Source organism: Brassica napus, chromosome C5 (assembly GCF_020379485.1).
Source record: "Brassica napus cultivar Da-Ae chromosome C5, Da-Ae, whole genome shotgun sequence".
Classification (NCBI taxonomy): Eukaryota; Viridiplantae; Streptophyta; class Magnoliopsida; order Brassicales; family Brassicaceae; genus Brassica; species Brassica napus.
The window spans coordinates 37,308,642-37,325,084 of record NC_063448.1 but is presented as its reverse complement, the minus strand read 5'-3'; the positions used below and the strand labels follow the sequence as shown (position 1 = coordinate 37,325,084).

Sequence of the window (16,443 nt, the reverse complement as noted above, 5' to 3'; positions counted from 1 at the left end):
AAGGGATATAAGCTACTAGATATAGAGACAAAATCAGTTTCCATTTCTAGACATGTCATCTTCTATGAGGATATTTTCCCCTTTGTCTCTTCTACAATTCCATAAGATTCAAAGACTTTCTTTCCTCATCTTTATAATCAGCCTTTTCCTGATGTACACACGCATTCTGCGTCGACATCTTCTGATACTCATCTCTCTAAAGATGAGTTATCTTCTGTGCCTTCTCTTCCAACTGAGTTGACTTCTATTCGTCAACGCAAGCCTCCTTCTCATTTACAGGATTATCATTGTTATACAACTAACATTGAACCTGTTCTTTCTACTAATACTACTCCTATTACTCGTATTACAACTCCTTATCCCATCACAAACTATATCTCTTATTCAAAAATATTTGAGTCTTTCTATGCTTTTCTTAATATCATAACAAACATTCCCATTCCTCAAAGTTATGCTGAAGCAAACAAGGATAAGGTATGGTGTGATTCCATGGGTTTGGAGATTGGAGCTTTTCAACGTACGGAGACTTGGAGTATTACTGAATTACCTCCGGGTAAAACTGCTATTGGGTGTAAATGGTTGAATACTATAAAGTACAACGCCGATGGAACTGTGGAGAGGCACAAATCTTGATTAGTTTCTAAAGGATATACCCAACAAGAAGGTATAGATTTCTTTGATACCTTTTCTCCTGTGGCAAAGATGGCAACTGTGAAGATACTACTTTGTCTAGCGCTAAAGATGAAATGGAAGTTGGCACAGCTTGACATCGCAAATGCTTTTTTGAATGGAGACTTAGACGAGGAAATCTACATGAAGTTACCCCCTGGTTATTCTGAGTTAACAGGGGAATCAGTATCTCCAACTGCAGTTTGTCGTTTACACAAGTCCATATATGGATTGAAACACGCCTCTAGGCAATGGTTTCTTAAGTTCTCTACTACACTCAAGAGTTTGGGCTTTGTGAAAGGCCATGGAGATCACACGATGTTTGTTCGAGGAAAGGATGGCACGTTCTTGGTGATGTTAGTTTATGTCGATGACATACTAATTGCAAGCACTAATGATGCTGAAGTTGATGAGGTGAAGCATCAATTGAGTTTGGCTTTCAAACTTAGAGATCATGGACCACCAAAGTTTTTCCTTGGTCTTGAGATTGCCCGTTCAAGTGAAGGTATCTCTCTCAACCAAAGGAAATATGTTCTTGACTTGCTGGAGTCTTCAGGATACTCGGGGTGCAAACCGTCTTCAATACCTATGGAACCAAATCAGAAGATCTCTCAGGATGACGGAGTCTTATTACCGAATGGTAAACCTTATAGACAATTGCTTGGGAAGCTACAATACTTGACGATCACTCTTCCAGATATTTCGTTTGCTGTCTCAAAGTTGGCTCAGTATTCTTCTGCTCCTACTGATGTTCACCTTCTCGCTGTCCATAAAATTTTTCGCTGTCTTAAAGGTACAATTAGTCAGGGTTTTTTCTATGGCACATAGTAGAATTTTGATATTCGTGGCTATTCTGACTCGGATTGGGGAGGCTGTACCTAGATGATCAGTAACTGGTTATGCGATGTTTGTTGGTGACTCATTGGTTTCATGGACACTACAGGAAATGTGGGTATTAATAGCATCATAGGATAGCGTTTAAAACAGTTATGCTATTATATACCAACGTTGGCTTTTCTAATAGCGTTTCTGTTTTTAAAACGCTATGTTTCGTATCGCGGGAAAAATTAAAATTTTAGCCGCGTTAATTTGCTAAGTGTAGGCGCCTTACCATTGCAGATCCCAAATTAATAGCTATCGTAAATGTAAAAATATATTAATTTTTTGTCCAAAAAATACTTTAAGTTTAAAAATACTCCTCGATTCCTCTCTTTCTTCACACTTAGTATCCCTGCCGGTCTAGCTGGTACCCTTTTTACACGAAACCGAGAATCCAGAGAGTTCCTTGACTCGAAACCTTCGTTCTTCATTGTTTCTCAGAAAATCGAGTCTGTGCTATTGAATCAAAGCTTCAAAAGGTATGATCTTATTCAATCGTAGCTTATTTGTTTAATCTCATCGATATCGTTCGTTTCGTTGTTAATTATCAACAAAGTTTGTGAAAAACGATTCTGATTTTGGGTTTGTGTGAACATTCATGTGAAAGTTTGTGAATTCGGGTATTGATTTTGATTTTGGGTTTCGGTTCTTTGTTTGTGTGAACATGCATGTCGAATTTTGTGATTTTCGGATTCGATTTTTGATTTTGGGTTTCGATTTTGATTTGGGGTTTCAAATTTGCTTTGATTGAACATGTTCTTCGTTTGATTTTGGGTTTCAATTTTACCTTGATTGATTTCAGAAATGGCAAAGACAAGAGGAGGAGGACGAGTTGGTTCTCGTCGTTCTAGTAGACGTACTCAAGGGTTGGAGGTACAAGTTGCTTCTGCAACAACACTTAAGGTGAATAAAAGATCAACAAAGAAAGTGGCTTCCCCAAAAAAGAATTTAGCTCTAACGCCAACGAGAAGAAGTAGTAGAATCAAGAATTTGGCTGTTGAAGATGATGAGGTACAAGCTGTGACACCTGAAGATGATGAGATAGAAGATGTAACACCGGAAGATGATGATGTTGCGGGGGAAGATAAGGAAGATGATAAAGAAGATTCTGAGAAAGACGGAGAAGCATGTTTGACTGGACATGAGCAAGAGGAAGACATAGAGAATGAGAATGACGACAATGAGAAAGGAAACAAAGAAGAAGCTCTCAATATGGAAGAAGATGAAGTTATCAATGCTCAAGATGATGAGATTCCTAGTACTGACGGAGTTCAGCTACCAGCGGATGAAGTGAAAGAAAAAAATAGAAGAGGACCAACAAAGATGCGTAGAGTGGCTGAAAATCCTAATAAAAAGGTTGCGGTCACATTCAATGACTTTGGTGATCATGTTGGACCTGGTTCAGTTACATTGTCATCTTTTCTTGGTCCTCTTGTGAGGGAACATGTTCCGGTAACACTTTCTGATTGGAGAAAACTTGATGCAGCGACTAAAGCAACAATGTGGGAAGAAATTCAGGTTTGTATATATATGTTTTGTTGAGCCGCAAGATGAAATTATAAGCATGTTTGACCTTTGCTTATTTTGATGCAGGGGAGGTTTAACTTGCAAGAAGAGTGGCAGAAAGCTTGTATTTTCAAGCAGTTGGGAAGCTTGTGGAGGGCTGGGAAGTTAAGGCTAGTGTCACAAGTACGTTCTGCGAAGACTGCTGCTGAGAGATTAGATTTAAAACCCAGAAACGTCCATTCCATTCAATTGTGGAACTATTGGGTTAGGAGCAAGACGACCACAACTTTCACGGTAAATTATCCACAACTAAGTGATAACTTTCTTGTTTATATGTCATGTCTTATAGATTTAATCACACTCATATTTATATTGTAGGAAATAAGTAACAGGTACAAAGAGCTGAGAAAAAATCAGATTCCTCATACCACCAGCCGCAAAGGAATGTTTCGTTTAGCTTATGATATGGTAAAAATGGTACCTCAAACTTCTATATATTGTACAGCTTGTTAGAATAAACTGGTATTGAGATATATTTGTATTTTATATAGAAAAAAAAGAGCCAAGATCCAAGTAAGGTAAGTAGGAGTAAGGTATGGATTGCGGGACATACTCATGCTGATGGTAGACCCGTGAAGCCTCAATTTGCGGAGACTATTGTAAGAATTCTGAAACTTGTTATATTGTGTATGATCAATGGATTATGATCAATGTGTTATATTGTGTATAAAATGTTTCTATCAGGAACAAATACAGTCACTTGATAGTCAAATGGACTCTACATGAGCTGCTGATAACATAAGGGAGGATGCTGTGACCAAGATTTTTGCAAAAGACAAAAATGGACGAGTAAGGGGGTTTAGTAGAGGGCTTACCGCTACTAAACTAGCATTCCTATAATCTAGAGACGCAAAGATTGCTGATATGGCTAGTGAAATTGAAGAGTTAAAGGTCATGGTCCGAGACTTAGCTGGGAAGAAGGTAAATGTTTTAATTACATTTACTCAACTGGTCTTATGCCATTAATAATTCTTTTACCTTCTCACAGAAAAGTAATGGTGAGACTGAAACATCCGAGACTAGTGCTGAATTCAAAGAAGGAGTGAGAGTACAAATACTGGATTGGTTTGAGGCAGAAGATGTAGTTGTTGGTGAAGGGGAATTTTGCTCTGATGAACCGATATACAAAATTGGTCGTGTACCGATTGGTCCTAATGCAGTGGCTGTTATTGTGACATCTACATTAAGTTCAGAAGCTTCTCTCTGGAGGCCTAAAACAGATGTTTTATCTCTTGAGGACGCTGTGAGGTGCAAAGTAGCTTGGTCAATAAATAAAGTGATTTTGCACAGGAATCCAGTCGCTTCTCAAGATGTATCCATGGTAAAGTTTGCCAATTTTGTTGTTTCTGCATAAGTATATATATGTCTCTAATCATTAGCTTCTTACACTTTAGCAACCCAAGGAATGTGAAATTCAAAGATGCAAAATCTATGATTGGACTACTGAAGAGGAGGGGGTTGTTGCTGAAGGTCTCGTGTGCTCATCTAATTCCAGAGATATGGTTAACAATATACCTCTGGTTCCAAATGCTGTTAGCATTGAAGTTGTGAAGGTGTTTAAAGATCATGCTCATTTGTGGAGGCCAACTGCGGAGATGTTTTTGATTGGTGATGCAGTTAACGAGAAAATCGCATGGCCAATCCTAAAGTTCGAAGTCATGGCTTCAACCCAACAGATGCAACACCTACAAAAATTGCAGCTATGAAAACAACATCACCTACGAAACAAGCCAAGAAAAAAGCAGTGGTATGTTATTGACATGAAGTTATTTTATTTGTTTGTCTGTTGATTGACGTTGGAACTTGTTGAGTTGTAGAGTCCAGGAAGCACTAGTTCCACCAGAAGTGCAAAGCAGAAGTGTATTCTCTTAGATTGAAGCAACTCTGGACGTAAGGTAGCTGAAGGAAGAGTTGCTTCGACGGATCCGAAAGAGCTGTGTCACTTTGTACCCCTAGGTCCAAATGCAAGCAAGGTTTGGGTTGAAGTGGTTAAGATTGGTAATGAAAAGGTCTGGAGGCCAAACTCAGAGATTGAATGCAAATCTGATGCAATAGGTTCAGTTGTGGCATGGCCAAATGATTAACTTAAGTTTGTGTGAAACAATGTCAAGTTGGTGTTATAACTTATATATATGCTCTGGAACAATGTATTTGTCCGTTATGTATTTCTAGTTCGAACTTATGTTATGTGTAATATTATGTGTAAGTTCACAGACAAAAAAACAAATATTATGTGTAATATTATGAAGGTTTATGTGTAGTAAAATATTGTGTAATAAATCCCAAAAGTTTAAACTTTAAAACAACAAGTTGTAAGATAAGTTAGACCATAAACTTAAAAAATTAAAACCCTATACTTTAAATTTAAAACCCTAAAGTTCAAACCCTTAACCCTAAAGTCTTTGATCCCAAATCTTTGTGATAATTGTTCTTGATTTCGGATTTTTATAATTATAAGATATGATACTGTAATCTTGATTTCATAAAACTAATTTGTTGATAGTTTTATAAAAACTCATTTGTTAAATCCCTAAACCCTAAAGCCTTTGTACATACACTAAGTCTTAGTGCTTATAAACATATAAGTTAGATTCTTGGATTTTATAAAAACTCATATAAAAATTTTATATTTATAAGAAATAATATTTGAAAAATTGGAATTCAGATATTTAAATTTTTAAGATTTAATTTATATTTTTAGCTCTATAACCTATTTTATATTGTAATTTTCGCATTTAAAACGAAATTAATACTCTAAGCCAATGAGGAGCAACCTCCGAGATTACAGACGTGGCGAGTCATACACCGATGGATGTGACTTGCCAACTTCGATTTGTCTCGTGAGCTTTGATCTGAGCCGTTCTTGTTCTGAGCCAATGAGGAGTAACCTTTAAGATTGAAGACTGATTAATCCTAGACCGTTTGATTTGTCTCCCTAACTTTGATTAGACCCGTTCATTTTTTGTCTCATTTCGCGGCCAAAAATTTAGAACACAACTCAGAACAAATCGTGTTATGTCTCGTGAGCTTTGATTCGAGCATCTCGTTTCACAACAAATCTTACTTCCATTCGCCGATTAAAATGAAGCATATGGATAAGACATGGATTTGGCTGCCAAGGTATAACCTAAAATCTCTCGAGCTCACCTGTATTCACCTATTGAAAGAAAGCTAACTTGTTTTGTCTGATTTACCATGCAGGAATAGTCACGAGTACTCAGAAGGAGCAACTAATTTCGTGAATTCATCAGCAAGAAGATTGGGAAACCTGTCTGAAATGCTATGTCCTTGCAGAGACTGCCGCAATTTAAGCCATCAGTTACTCGATAAAATAGTCGAGCATCTAGTGATTAGGGGTATGGATAAGAAGTATAAGAGCTCTTGTTGGAGTATTCATGGCGAGACAAGAGAATCTACACAAGACAGTGGTCTTCAATATGAAACGGAGGCATTTGATTTGTTTAAGACAACATTCTCTATGGATGAAGGTGGTCCGAATCAGACGAATGACAATGCGGTGGAGACAAATGATGATGATGAAGTAGCAGAGGAAACTGAATTTAGGAAAAAGTTAAGAGACGCTGAAACGCCATTGTACTCGGATTGTATCAGACACACGAAGGTTTCAGCAATCATGGGGCTTTACAGATTCAAGGTTAGAAGTTGCGTGTCTGAGAAATCCTTTCATCAGCTATTGGTTTTGCTTCAGGACATGCTACCTGGAGACAATGTTCTTCCGAAGAGTATGGATGCAAGCAAGAAATTTTTGAAGATATTTGGTTTCGGCTACGACAAAATTCATGCTTGCAAGAATGATTGCATAGTCTATAGGAAGGAGTTTGAGAAGCTAGAAAGCTGTCCAAGATGCAAAGTTTCAAGATGGGAGAAGGATAAGTACATCAATGAGTTAAAGGTTGGGATTCCAGCTAAGGTCCTTAGATATTTTCCAATCGAGGACAGACTTAGGAGGATGTTTAGATCAAAAATGATGGCTGAAGATCTGCGTTGGCACTATACCAATGCCACTGAAGATGGTACAATGCGATACCCCGTTGATTCTATCTCTTGGGCACAAGTGAATGATAAATGGCCAGACTTTGCTGCTGAACCAAGGAAGCTTCGACTTGGAATTTCTACAGATGGGATTAACCCTTTCTCCATGCAAAACACCAATCACATCACATGGCCAGTGTTGTTAGTGAACTAAAACACGCCTCCAACTATGTGTATGGAGGCTGAAAATATAATGTTGACTTTGTTGATCCCTGGTCCAACAGCTCCTGGTAATAACATAGGTGTTTACTTAGCACCATTGATAGACGATTTGAAAGATTTGTGGGCTGAGGGTATTGAAGTCTATGACTCATTTGCGAAGGAGAATTTCACACTTAGAGCCTTTGTAATAACCCTCATGAGCCAATATATTTTTGGTCGAGAAAAATCCCACTCGACCAGTTTTTAGTTGGTTCTACCAGGATGAATAAAAATAAAAATTGACCCGGTAGGTTAATTTCTCGACGGGACTGTCTTGTGGTGAAAAGACCTTCACTTGATAGTTTGGTCGAGTCTTAAATATTTTGGTCGAATTTTTATTAAGCTGGACGAGATTTTCCGAGAACAAGACGAGAGCCAAAGAAAAGAAATATTTGGTTGAAAAATTATTTAAAATTATCGACCAACTTCTGAAATAATTTTAGAACTGAGTTATGCCCTTCACCAGCCTGGTTGTGCACTTATTCTGTCCCATGACTTGCACCTGTCTGCTTACCTAGCTTCTTCAGTATCTGGCACATGACAATCACAAGCTGCCTGTGTGCTTGTTTCCTTTCTCTTTGATTAATTTTGATTGGCTGGAGACTGCTTCATGGGTAGGAAAGGACAGTGTGCTGCAGATGATGAAGCAGGTTGCCAGCTGTCTGCTCTTAGCCAAGCTTTGTTATGAGCTAAACCCTCATGTGAAGCAACCACAGCTTGTATTTAACCCTCTTCCAGCTGCCTCCCACGTTCTGAAACCTACAGAAACACCTAGAGAATTTCAGAGAGAAAGAGAGAAAGAAGAACAGAAAAATCAGTGAAAAAATTAGGAAAATAAATCAAGAAAAATTCTTGGTGATCTAATCTTCAACCCTAGACCAGTCTGTTGCTTTGAGAAAGATCAGAAGGTGAGATTTTTTAAATAAAAACCTAGACCTAGTTCAGTTCAGATCATGATCAGGCCTTGATCTTTCTCTTTGATCAGTTCAGCCGCAAGCTTACCTTGGAGAAGAGGATCAGGTGAAGCCATCTAGTCCTTTGGTTCGTCTTGGTAAGCTTTGGTCTCCTTGCCTCAGTCAGTATCTGATCAGAATAGTTGATGTTTAGTTTAGGTCTTGGTCGGATCAGTTGTATAATTTCTGATACAGTTCATTTCTTGTTAATTTCGGTTTGAATCAACCTCTTAGAACCACCAGCTATGATGTTTTGATCTGGCTTTGAGTAAACCGATTTGAACTCAGTCTGATCTTGTCCTGAACTTTGGTAGACTGACTAGAACCGAGCTGAACTTGTATAGTCTGAGCAGAACCAAGTTTGAACTGATCTGATCTAAGGTGTTAAGGCATGAACAGAACTGATCTTGTGATCATACCACTCTGTTTCAGGTCAGAGGTAGAGTAAAAGCTTGAAGTATCCAGTCCTGTCCATTCAGTCTCTTGGTAAGCCACAATCAAGTGAGTCGGATGAGTTGTTAAGTTAAACCATAGTGACCGATCAGAACCTTGTCCATTCTCAGGTCCATTCAACCCTGTTCAAGTGGAACTCAAGTCTTGTCCAAGCCAGTTTCAGACTAATCTTTAGGTGAGTCTAGACAGATGTTGAGATAGATCATGAATGAGTCCTTGATTAAGTTCGTAAAGTGTCTGAATATTTAAGAATGGTGTTGTGTTTACTCATGGTAAACACTTACACTTAAAGAATAATGTTAAAGTGAGGTTAATCCTAATCTTAGTACTTGTTCTCAAGTACTAATCTTAACTATAAAATAATCATGGTTTTGATTAAGGATTAATCTTGGTTTAATTAAGGATTAATATTGGTTTAATTAAGGATTAATCTTGGTTTAATTAAGGATTAATCTTGGATTAATTAAAGATTGATATGAGATTAATTAAGGATTAATCTGTGATTAATTAAGGATTAATTATGATTTATTAAGGATTAATTATGGATTAATTTTGGAATAATTATGGAAGTAAAATCATGTGAAGTCTTGTTATATTCACTATCCCTAAAGCCCCTGCATTACCGTGACTTGGTCCTGCGAACGAAACAAGGTCATGAAGACACGATGATGGGGTAGCTCCCTAGAGACCGTGTAATGCATGACGATGCAGTGTCCGATTGTTCATACCGGACATTCGACAATGATGTTGATGCTAACTCACTAGTCTCGGTTAGCCTTAATGGTTTCTCGGGCCTAGTATATATATATTGTATTATATGAGTTTGGTAACGGGCGGGTATTGTGGAAGTGATGTTTAAAATAAGAATTCACAATGATGATTGGTATACTAAAGTACAGTACTAGTACTTGCATGATCATGTATATGCATTTGATAATTGTTTGTTTTATTATTGATTGTGTTGTGATTCTAGATTCACTGAGTAAACTAGTTGCTCATGACTCATTCGTGTGTGCAGGTAACCCTTAGGCGGGAGACACTTTACTTTTTGGACGGAAGGAACGGCCAACCAGCGGTAGTATTTTGTTGTCCTTGCAACGTACCTTTTGATGTATATTTACTTAAAACGTTGTTGGGCAATAGGCCGTAGGATAAAACTATAACACTTTGTAAGATGTTTAAAGTAAATAAATAATGTATAAAAGATGTTTATAAATCACGAGTTCTCATATGATATTAGTCCTTGTCCGGGACGAACTAACTATCAAATATTGCTTTACCGGGTTGAAAAGCCTAGAGTATTATCCGATAGGAGCGTCTATGTTCTTTGGTTGTTGGTCTAAGGCGATCGGATTTATTTCGAGAACCTCGGGTCGACCATCAGGGAACATCGAACGTGTCATTTCCGGTTATCTACGATCGGGGGTGTCACAGCCTTGCTGCTTTGGAGTATCAGTGACTATCCAGGCTTAGGAACATTGTCTGGATGTAAAGTGAAGGGGAAACAAGCCCGCAATGTATGTGGAAAGGATACACCTTCTAGGTGGCTTAAGTTCAGTCGTAAGTTTGTCTACATGGGAAATAGAAGGAGACTACCGCCTGGCCATCGTTACAGATATAAAAAAGTTTGGTTTGACAACACTGTTGAGGAAGGGAATGCCAATAGGATACAAACTGGCGCTGAAATATATGAGACACTACAAGCTTTTAGGAATGATTTTGGAAGACCTCTAGATAAGGAAAGTAAAAGAAAAAGATCAGAGTTGGAAGATGATGAGATGGTTCAAGAAGAAGACTGTGAGGAATCAAATGATCTCTGGCGGTGGAAGAAGAGATCGATATTCTTTGTACTACCTTACTGGAAGGTAAAGTAGAGTAACTGAACTTTATTCTCTCATTGTTGTATATGAATATGCCTAACAGTTTCTTGTTTAATGTGTTAGGATATGCCGGTTCGTCACAATATTGACGTTATGCACGTTGAAAAGAATGTGTTGGATGCTATATTGTCTATCTTGATGCAAAGTTCAAAGTCAAAAGATGGTTTGAAGGCAAGAAAAGACTTAGAAGATATTGGAATCAGAAGTCACTTGCACACAGAGATTAGGGGTTCGAAAACATACTTACCTCCAGCAGCGTATTGGTTATCCAAGAAAGAGAAAACCATTTTCTTGCAAAGGTTATCTAAGTTTAGAGGTCCTGATGGTTATTGTGGTAATATTGCGAATAGTGTTTCAGTTAACCCTCCAAATATAGGTAGTTTAAAGTCGCATGATCATCACGTGCTAGTACAGAACTTGTTACCAGCTGCATTAAGAGGGTTGTTACGTAGGGGTCCTAGGATTGCCATTAACAGATTATGCAGTTACTTCAACAGGTTGTGTCAACGCATCATTGACCAGAAGAAACTTATATCATTGGAGACAGAGTTCGTGGAAACAATGTGTCAACTGGAGTGCTTCTTCCCTCCATCCCTTTTTGATATCATGTTCCACCTTCCAATACATCTATCAAAAGAGGCACGCTTGGGAGGACCAGTTCACTTCCGCTGGATGTATCCATTTGAAATGTTTGATGTACTCATTTGCTTCAATTTTTGTGCGTCCTGCAATGATGTCGAAACTAATATTCATATTGCTTGACTGAGTTATACATGAAAACACTAAAGGCATTTGTTAAGAATTATGCAAGGCCAAAAGCATGTATGGCTGAGGGGTATTTAGCTGGAGAATGCGTTGCATTTTGTTTAGAGTTCATTAAAGATTCAGTACCAGTTCAAGAAGCAGTTAATCGTAACGAAGATATCTAGGCTGATAAAGTCGTGGTTGAAGGTCGACTTCTGCAGAAGGGAGTAGAGGTTACCCTTTCAGATAAAGATACAGACATTGCTCATCACTATGTGCTCATGAACATGGCATCTATGGATCCCTTTGTTGAGTAAGAGGTGTTACCCTTTCTGTTTCATCTACTTATAATTATAATTTCTTTTTCTAAACTGTTGTTTAATGTAAAATCAGGATGCATTTGGAAGAATTACAGGCTAATGATGCTCGATGTGCTAGAAATGAAACTTTGTTGTGGAAAAATCATACTGAGCAGTTTGCACAATGGGTAAAAAAAAGGTTTCCAAGTCCAACTCTTTTTCTTGATTATTTTTTTATACAGCTTGTTAGATTGATGAAGATGTCCAGATGAGTACTGCTTAGCTTGTATTTTGATGAGTACTGCTTAGCTTGTAGCTTGATGACTAGTTGTTTGGTATAGATTGTTAGCTTCATGATTATGTTGTGATTATCATGAAGTACTTTAGCTTGATGATGTTCTGATTTCATGCGGTAGGTACATTCAGACTCAACAAATAGTCATTCGAAGGAGATAAGGTGGTTGGCATTTGGACCAAGAAATGTTGCTTTAGCACATAAAGGATTTATCATCAAGGGCCAGCGGTTTCATACATATGCAGTTAAGCGGAAGACTCAAAATAGTGGAGTAACTTATGAAGCATTTAGCATGTGTAGATCAAGTGCTCGAGATATGAAACAAGTTGCTGACATGCTTACATATTATGGAGTGATAAATGAGATTTTACTTTTGGACTATCACATGTTCAAAGTACCGTTGTTTAGATGCAATTGGGCGTACACAGAGCATGGGGTGAAGGAAGAAGATGGCTTCACTCTTGTTAACCTTCACATGAACCAAGCAGCTTATCTGAAAGATCCGTTCATTCTGCCCTCTCAAGCAAAACATGTTTTCTACTCTAGGGAAGATGATAATTCTAATTGGTACGTTGTTATGAGAGCACCACCTAGAGGCTATCATGAGTTGGAAACAGAAGAGGATTTAGGTGCTGCACCTTTGCCTGTCCAAGAAGTCGATGATCTGGGTGGTGAAGCTTCTGATGATGATAGTATTTATGTTAGGGGTGATTGTGAAAGATTGTTAGTGGTAGATTGATAGTGTGTTTGATATGTGTTGATGGTTTGTGTAAACAAGAAAATGTATTATGGGCTTTTAAACATTTGAAGATTTTTTACATTTTATAATATGATTTATTGTTTTTATTACAAATATTCGAAATAAATAATAATTTTAAAAAATAAAACCCATTCGTAATTATATTTAATTAAATATTCGAATAATTTAAAACAATTTAATAACATGAAACATTTGATATCTATGTATAACAAACTGCTATAGGTAAAATCAGATTGATGGGTTTTAATGACATTTATATCATGTTATTATAACTATTAACAATTGCATAGATAATAACGCTATCATTATTAACTTAACTATAGCATACAACAGATCCGCTATCAATAGGGTCAGACATACGATAACGGTGGCTGTGAGAGCGTTTTAGGGAACGCTATTAAAACAGAATAATAACGTTTATCGCAAGCTATTAATACCCACATTTCCTGTAGTAGGAAATCAAAGAAACAGGATACTGTGTCCACAAGTTCGGCTGAAGCTGAATATAGAGCGATGTGTGCAGCAACAAAGGAGCTGATGTGGGTTTCGTATGTTCTCACTGATCTTCACATACCATACTCCTTACCGGTGCATCTTTATTGTGACAATACAACAGCTTTACACATAGCAAGCAACCCTGTATTTCATGAAAGAACTAAATTTTTGGAGATAGATTGTCACAAGGTAAGAGAGAAGATGGACGATGGGTTTTTGAAGACTATGTATGTGAGAACAGGGAACCAGCTTGCAGATGTACTTACAAAGGCGTTGTACCCTGCAGCATTTCGGGAAAACATGCGCAAGATGGGAGTTACAAACATTTTTTCACCTTCATCTTGAGGGGGCGATCAGATTATATGGTTTAGTCTGGTTTAGTCTGGTATATTTATATTTGGTTATTAATTTCTGGTCCACATTATAGACCGGTTCACTCGTGTATATATTAAACATTTGGATCTTAATGTGGAATAAGAAAACAGTTTGCCAAAGTCTGTTTAACTAATATCACCTGACAGAGAATCAAATATATGACTTCATCAATAAGGACAACGAGCTCTCTCCCTTGTCCCATCCGGATCATCCCGCAACTATAAAAGAAGAGCTCTATTGACCAAGCAAAAGAATGATTTTTTGGGAAGATAACTTATCAACCTCGACTCTTATTGTATAGCGAGCTCGATTCTAACATTTAACTCACTTCACATTTGTAATCTCTTTCGATATCAATTTACTTCTAATATAAACGATATTTACAACTTACTTTGTCCCTAAATTATTCATTAATCACCACCCCTAACTCACTATTCAAAAAATACGTTCGAACTTCTAGTCTAAATTTTGGTTTAAAATACATAATTCAACATCTAACTAGACTTATTTGTTTAAAGTCAGTTTATAGTATGGTAATAAAAAATCAAGGTTACTAATCTGCTTATGCCAACCTTCACCCTGACGATCTTTCTTTCAATCTTAGTGAGACGACACAGGTTGACCTTATTATATGTGTTTGGAACCTCTCGTCACTAAATAATATTTTCTAGGTGATTTTGTATGGAATTTTCCCTTCGTAGAATTCTTGCTTGGTGACAATTTCCGTGCTACAAACGTTAAATATTCTATTCCACACTAATATTTTCATGCATAATATTTTCATGCATGGTTATCGGTTTCTGGTTTTCTTCTAGGTGTTACAACATGTAGCACGAAGACAAGGACAGAGCAATTCATGCCGCCAGGATCTGAACAATTCATCCAGGGAAAAATTAAAAAAATACTATTACATACATTTATAAATTCAAATTTTTATCAGGGGCACTTTCAAAATTTGGTACAAACTTACAATAATAATTTTTTTTTGGTGGGCAACTGCCCCATCCACTCACAAGGTAGCTTCGCCCCCGGCCATTACTGAGCCATCTTCGGAACTCTATATACGGAGAAACACTATGGATGAATTGTGATTGTTCTTAGTTTGAAGGTGTTACACTACTTATAGTTTTATAAGATGTCAAATGAGACGTGCCTTTTATCATCATATGAGGTCATATCCTATATATACGGAGGAAAAGAGTGTGAGATCCCATTGAATCATAATAAGATATGCAATTAGCTGGCTTAATGATGTTAATATTCTTATAATACAGATGTGTTTTAGTCTTCTAGTTCTAGGTTGTCACGGAATGGAAGTATGAAGTGGTTACATATAGTGGTTAACAAGGAAAATGACATCTTTTGGTTTCTTGGTTTTATACATCACTATGTTTAAAATACAAAAAAAAACATTAACCTGAAATAAATCATATGGATTTGCAAATACTAATCAAAAATCTATTTGTTAAATTTAAAATTATAAATCAACCAAAATATATAAATGAATAACTCTTTGTAAGTTGACAAAAAAGAATCTCTTTGTATTAATACATATATGCGATCAATAGTATACGACTAGAAAATTATTTAAAAGTCTGATTAGTAATCCCCAAAACGATAGAATGGTACAATTTTATACGTTTTAGCAGTCGTCCAGTTTTGTGAAATTGTATTTTTTGTTCAGTTATTATATCATTCGGCCGTCTTAGCAATAAAATAAAGGGGAAAATGATGTTACTCTATGGTTTGACATTTTTTCTTAAAGATAAATTAATAGTTATACTTATATCATTCTATATTGTATTATTTGTAGTGTTCTTTATATATACAATATTGAAGTTTGCTTAAGGTTTCGGGATTAGTAACATGTCTTGATGCGGTCATCCACGTTTATCCTTGCGTTTGGTAATAAAGAACCTTCCTTATATATCCACTTCATTTGCTTGCTTAGTGATGCCTTTCAAGGACTTACCAAAAACATTAAACAAATATAACAATTTGTTTTTGGCTATAACAATTTACTTTAAAAAAAAAAAAAAGAAAGGCTTACATACCAATTTAATTTACTTTCTAAATTCTATCCATAACATTTGACTTTATAGATTGACACAACTTGATCATTTACCGTAGGAAGATGTGACGTGGTAATGGATGATCTATAAATATCCTAAATTAAAACACTGATCAGCTCGTTTGAGCTCCATCAGATATGAAACTAAAGAATAGAATCTATGTTTCTATATTATTTATAAACATAAAGAACCATTTATATATAGAAAATTACACCGTCATAGAATAATGGAAAGACTAAAGAAAGGAAATACAAATATGTAAAGAGTACAAATCATAATCTAATAAGGAAAAGACAAGATGCCGATTCTCTCTCTCTCTCTCTTCACGGCCGAGTCTCTCTCTCTCTAGCATTGGGCCGGTTATGAACCGGGCCGGTTATGAACCGGGCCGGTTATGAACCGGGCCGGTTATGGACATCCACAATATGATTTATAGCACTCCCTCTTGGATGCCATAACCATACAGGGATTGTAATACGCTTTAGATGTTGCCTCATTAAAACCTTACCATGAAAACCCAGTGGGACAAAACCATGGTGAAGGAAAAAGATTACAACACGTATTACTCCCCTTGTTCTGAACAACTCGCGGCTGGCCTCATGAACAGCCAAGATCTCCGAATGATTTGAAGATGTGGCCGCGATCGTCTGCTTCATGGAACGCCATGATATGGCCGTTCCACCATGTGTGAAAACATATCCTGTCTGTGATCGAGCATTATGTGGATCCGAAAAATAACCTGCATCAGC

The 16,443-nt window shown here is 37.0% G+C and overlaps 1 protein-coding gene across 1 annotated transcript; it reads left to right on the top strand.

Moving 5' to 3' along the window:
- The first annotated feature begins 10,348 nt into the window (after window positions 1-10,348).
- On the top strand, window positions 10,349-12,731 carry LOC111211724. Its single transcript, XM_022712990.1, has 5 exons — window positions 10,349-10,639; window positions 10,718-11,350; window positions 11,620-11,711; window positions 11,792-11,885; window positions 12,114-12,731. Exons 1-5 carry the CDS (start codon window positions 10,349-10,351, stop codon window positions 12,729-12,731), a joined length of 1,728 nt encoding a protein of 575 aa, XP_022568711.1.
- Window positions 12,732-16,443: the final 3,712 nt, after the last annotated feature.

Coding starts and splice junctions, on each gene's coding strand:
- LOC111211724 (XM_022712990.1), top strand. CDS start 10,349: ATGGGAAATAGAAGGAGACTACCGCCTGGCCATCGTTACAGATATAAA. Junction 10,640..10,717: donor TTGTACTACCTTACTGGAAG/GTAAAGTAGAGT, acceptor TTAATGTGTTAG/GATATGCCGGTTCGTCACAA. Junction 11,712..11,791: donor TCTATGGATCCCTTTGTTGA/GTAAGAGGTGTT, acceptor ATGTAAAATCAG/GATGCATTTGGAAGAATTAC.